The sequence below is a fragment of the Salvia hispanica genome, chromosome 4, assembly GCF_029641045.1.
Source record: "Salvia hispanica isolate PSC_SH4W2 chromosome 4, Shi_PSC_v1, whole genome shotgun sequence".
Classification (NCBI taxonomy): Eukaryota; Viridiplantae; Streptophyta; class Magnoliopsida; order Lamiales; family Lamiaceae; genus Salvia; species Salvia hispanica.
In genome coordinates this window covers 22621028-22626835 of record NC_142695.1, presented here as the reverse complement: position 1 = coordinate 22626835, position 5808 = coordinate 22621028, and the positions used below count along the sequence as shown (strand labels likewise).

Genomic DNA, 5808 nt, shown 5'->3' with positions numbered 1-5808 from the left:
AAAAAGGATAAACATTCAGCAAATTTCTAACCCACTTCAACGAAATTGATGATAGCGCCGGAAATGAGTGACTAGAAAAGGACCCAACCATCCAATTTATTTGATACTACCGCCAATCGGAAGGCACAATTTTTAGGGAATTTTTTCATTTTCCTTTTTCAATGCCCAATTCTGAGGAGATACTGATTATGGTCTCCCGTGTTTGGGTGAAATCGATAAATAGTTGTTGAATCTTGATAAACAATTTTGAAATTTCTCAGATAATTCATTGTTGAATAATTGGATTCGGCGATAATGAGATTTTGAAGAAATAGTAGAGAGATTTTTTTCAGAGGTTAATATTCAGGGCTCAGGTAGAATTTTAGGGGAGTAAAACTTCAAGAAGAACGTACATGTAGGTAAGAGCAGAGAGAAATTAATTAAAAAAATTAACAAAAATTTAATGATGTGCTAGGCGCTTAAGCTGGTGCTCACTAGGAGCTCTCGGCATATCAATCCTGTATTCTTATACTATAATTTAATTTAAGTTAGAATGTTATTATAGTATGTTCATTCAGTAATTTTCAAGTTGTAATTTTGTATTCAATAATTAATACTCCATTTAGTTAATATCTAAATATATCTATAAGCACATCTTGTTATATTTATTAATTTTATATTATCTTTATCCATAAAAAAATGGATTATGTTTTTTCATTTTGGATCATTCACAAAAATTAGTCTCTTATCTATTTATAGTGTGTTTCACTTTTTAAGTGGTGCATCTAATTTTTTTAATAATAATATTTTATTTATTTTTTTACTTTTTCTTAATTTACAAATTTTGTATTAAAACTCATGTTGTCTATTACTAATATTATTCTTATGAACGCAGGTAGTATAAATTATTAATAAAGTATTATGAGGTTAATGCATAATTTTGATAAAATACTACTAGTATGACTGTATGATTAAACATAAAATGGTATGAGAAAAAAAAAAAAAAAAAAGACAGGGAGGGAACATAATTTTACAAGTAGCGGCAAAATAAGAAGTGATGTAATTTATTTGGCCATAGAAAAATAAATATCGTATTTAAATAGAATAAAAAAATGTAGTCCTATGTGAAAAATGAAAATAGGATGGATTTGTAGATATGTCATGTAGAAGGGCGTTTATTGGCGGTTCCAAAATAACGATCACCGAACTCTCCCATGCCTGGTATCACTCGCAGCTCTTTATTCAGCCCTCTATCTATCTCTGACGTCACTATCTTCACCTTTGGATATTTCTTGCACATTGCATGTATTCCTTCTGGAGACTGCACCCACCATTTTATTCATTTTCTTTTCTATATATTAATCAATTCAGTTCCACTCTATTTATACTACATAGATAAAACATAAAACTAACTCACTGCAATTAAATTAAGGAATATTATGTTGGACTCTGGAACACCCTTGCTCACCAACACAGATATTGCTTTCACTGCTGAATTCCCTGTTTGACAAGATGGTTATTTATTTATTTATATTTATCTTCTCTTTTTGGTGAAATACTTACCTGAGGCCAGAACAGGGTCCAGCAATAGGACATGCCGAGTCGAGATGTCTTTTGGTAGCTTTTCATATATCAGCTCCTGCAATTTTTTATTTTTCAATTTTCTACTCATCGTTCAAAATATATATTCAAATATAGTACTGTGTTACCCTTACCTTTGTACCGGCGTTGCCATCTCCATGGATTAGGATTTTGCCGATTTTGATGCCTTTACAACACGCCCGCAACGCGTTCTCCATGCTCTCCCCACTGATGCAATGGATGAATCATTATGAACCAAACTAACTAGTAGTATTGGATGATCAATAATGTACCTTCTGATAATTGAGACGCCACACAATCTTTCACAGAAGACGACCCCAGTGTACACTGATCCTGTAGGAGTAGTGATCTGTTTTTCACTGAATGGAAGGTGCCCGAGCCCATGTTCCACAACCTTCAACATTAAACGATACTATATTATTTATCAATTTCTAACTAATAGTACTAGAATATTTATATTAGAACGGAATATTACTAAACGAATGAGGCGATCTGCATAGAAGACGAAATCATGCTTGGTAGTTTTTGCATCCCTCACAAGCGTGTGCATCCCTCGTATCTACGCCATAACATGCTTTGTTTGTAGGGAGTAATAATCATGTCTAAGAATGAACTCCGGGAATTGGGAACCAACCTGGAAAGTCGAGTATATAACAAAAACATTGGAATAGAATTTGCAGAGATCATGTTGGCCAAGCTTTGTACGAATGTGTTGCACTATCAAGTCGATTGCAACTTCATTGTCTGCCCCTCGAGGAATTATAACGTCCGCGTATTTCATCGATGGGAGTATGAACTCATCAAAGCTTGGCTTTACAAACTTAGCATACTGCAAAGGGGGCAACAAACAAGTTAAGATGGCTCTTTTTCCTCATTGGACTTGAATAGAGATGGTGTGACGATACTAACTTGATCGAGGACATTCTCCACGTTTCTTCCCCTCTCGACAGTGTCACGACGTAGCCTCCTTCCCAGACGAACATCGGAATCTGCACTGATGAAGGTTTATTCATCAGATAACTGGAAGATCAATATCATTGTATTGGAGAGAAATAAATGAAATTTGAACTACAAATTTGCCTTTTCATATAATATATCTCACATCGTTTAAGCTAAATTTTGAAGAGGATGAAAGCTACAAAAAGCAGAAAGCAAAGAACCTGTATCAACAAAGATCTTCATGTTCATAAGATCACGTACACGAGAATCATGAAGAACAAGAATCCCTTCCAAGATAATAACATCGGCAGGGTTCACCTACGCGATAGTAAAACTCCAATCATATTGATGCACCACAGCTTTAAACTAAAGCTAGTTCGTTTATAACACTCTAGTGTTAGAGAAAAGAGGCAAGGAAACCTGCTACGAACGATATATACAGAAAATATATTTGATATATAAGCTGTAAAAACCAAAAGATGATCATCTTGCGAGGTACGAAAATCTTCACTTCTCTGATGAAGTGCAAGCAAGATGATATTGAATTGCACAACCTTACCTTCTTAGTTGCTGCAGCTTACTTTATTTTTTTTTGCCTTCGCACCTTTGATTATATACTACTAATATACATATATATTGTCTCTGTCCACCAATAATTGTCTCATTTGGTCATTTTCGTTCGTCCACCAACAAATATCACATTTGTTATTTTACTAATATTCATAATGGACCACACATTTTACTAAGTCGCAAACTCATTGAGCCTATTATTCTATTTGTTTTTCTAACACGTAAATATAGTTTTTTTCTTGGCTGTATAGATAAAATATATTTACATTCAAATTAGTGTTAATTCAAATTATCGAAAAATAAAATATATTTACATTAGTAATTTGCAATATTATACTCCACTGATTTAACTCCAAAAATCGTTCAAAATTTCTACCTTAAAAGTACCCCTTCGTCCCGACTAAAATGACACATTTCTTAGTTGGCATGAGATTTTAAGGGGCCGTTTGGTAGCTATGTTTCGCCTAGATAAGAGATTAATTTGGGTTTATTTGTGTGTTTGGTAGTTATGTTACAAAACATAGTAGCCCGTGTTTTATTTCCGGCCCGCACAAAGCCCACTGAAAATCTTATGTTTTAGTCATATTTGTAACTACCCAAAATCCTATGTTATTTATCATGGAAGCCTAGCTAAGTTAGCAAAATACAATTTTACCCATCAAAATTTCTAACCCATCAATTTTACTTAGTTGTTGTATTGAAGGACGTCATTTTCCTATTAAATCATATTAAGAATTTTGTTGATGTCAATTTGTTGTTCTAATTATATTACTTTGTTATTTTATTTACATTATATTATATTATAATATTCTCATTATATTACTTTATGTTCTCATTATATTACTTTACATTAAATCGTATTATATTCTCATTATATTACTTTATTTACATTATATTATATTATACTTATAATTACGTAATACTTGAAGGCAATTGCTTTTGTTTTGAACATAAATATACGATGTTGTTCAATCCACAAACGCTTTAAACTTCAAAAAAATTGAACATATAAAATTTGGTACTTGATAAAATATTTTCATATAGAATTTGTCCAAAATAATAATTGATTATTCATAAAATTTGTCCAAAATTATTAATGCTCACAAAAATAGAATACCAAAATAAATATAAGTTTTTTGATATAAAGATGCTAATTTTTGTAAGGAGTTTAGCTTGAAAAGATGTTAATTTTAAACAAAACGATTTTATAGGAATAATTAGGGTAAAATGATGATAGTTTAGTAATTAACTTAAACTAATGAGGATAATTTTGACAATCATAATTTTAATCCTTACTTGTGACTTATTGTACCAAACACTACAATAAGATAACTCACAATTATCTTAATCTACCAAACACCCAATATATGTAAATTAACTAATCGAAACTATGATTACTATCATAATGGTATCATGTCTAGTCGAAACATGACATAGCTAGGTTTCATTTCAAAAGGAATAACAAGAAAGTACCTGACGGCCTGGTTCAACGCTTTTGTGAGTCTTAAAATCATAATTTGGAATGGTTGCTACACTTCCACGTTTCAACTTTTCCATACACGAAAGCAGAACCTCTGTATCAAACGCATCTGACCACCAAAAATACAAGTCATTCACACACTACAAAAATTATCATTTCTAAATTTTCTAGGTACCTGGATGATCGAAGTTATATTCTCCCACTGTCTTCAGCTGCTCATTATTCAAGGATCGATAAAACGCATCCTAACACAATTAATAACTCAACATCATCCATTTAATAAACAATCTCAATCGCAAAAACATCCCACAAATTCGATTTACTTGATTCACGAGAACAACACGCTGATCACGGAGATGCGCGATAATCACATCGCATACAGTCGTTTTGCCCGACGCAGTTCCACCGGCGACGCCTTCAATCAAACCAGAAATTTTCAATTTCTCGCACATCACAAAATCAAAAACAATAAATCAAATCTGATTAACGACTGCAGCTGAGCAGAAACGCACCGATTATGAACGGAACTTTGAGCGGACTCCGATCCGACTCGCTGCTCCGATCCGGCTCGCGACCTGACTCGCTGCTCCGATCAGACTCGCGACCCGACTCGCGACCTGACTCGCTGCTCGATCGACGAGTGGATCGATTATCGCCCATGTTTTTAAGCACTTTAGCGAATCCAGATTTCATCATGTTGAATTGGATCGGAGGAAAATCTCGCAAAAAATTGCTATATCGACGAATTCGTATAATTTGCTCGTTATTGATTCATAATCGAGATTCAACACCTTGTCTTCGTCGTGGAAACTGAAGAGTGAGGAATTGAGGGTAATGGAATCAGATTTTAAGCGTGAAAATTTTTGAGCTCTTTAATTCGTTAGGCTTTGGGTGTGCAGAGAAGGATTCGCGGGAAAATCGCATTATTTCGCACGTGTCTTATCATTTGATTCATGGGCTAACAGATAGCCCAACTATGTCTTTGATTTTTTCATCTACTATTTTCGTATTTATTTATGATATTTCATCTGTATGACGAAATCAATAAAATCTAGGTAATTTTATTTGATTATTTTGATAGGATTATTTAGGAGTGTATTTTATAGCTTTAACTTTCAACACTTTTTAATATATGACCTTAATTTACGTATGCTATAAAAATTAGTAGTTAATTAATTTTGCAGCTAAGCTGTTTTAAATGGCGCAACTATGTTATTTTGACGTTAAAAGTACTACCC

The 5808-nt window shown here is 33.1% G+C and overlaps 1 protein-coding gene across 1 annotated transcript; it reads right to left on the bottom strand.

The window, feature by feature from the left end:
• Positions 1–1023: 1023 nt before the first annotated feature.
• LOC125196917 (uridine kinase-like protein 5) lies at positions 1024–5517 on the bottom strand. The gene is made up of 13 exons (XM_048095582.2): positions 5083–5517; positions 4894–4985; positions 4746–4815; positions 4564–4679; positions 2742–2838; positions 2491–2570; positions 2216–2410; positions 2057–2140; positions 1854–1975; positions 1695–1788; positions 1543–1618; positions 1397–1479; positions 1024–1300 (listed from the first exon to the last, which is right to left on the bottom strand). Exons 1-13 carry the CDS (start codon positions 5264–5266, stop codon positions 1139–1141), a joined length of 1455 nt encoding a protein of 484 aa, XP_047951539.1. The 5' UTR covers positions 5267–5517; the 3' UTR covers positions 1024–1138.
• Between the last annotated feature and the right edge of the window lie 291 nt (positions 5518–5808).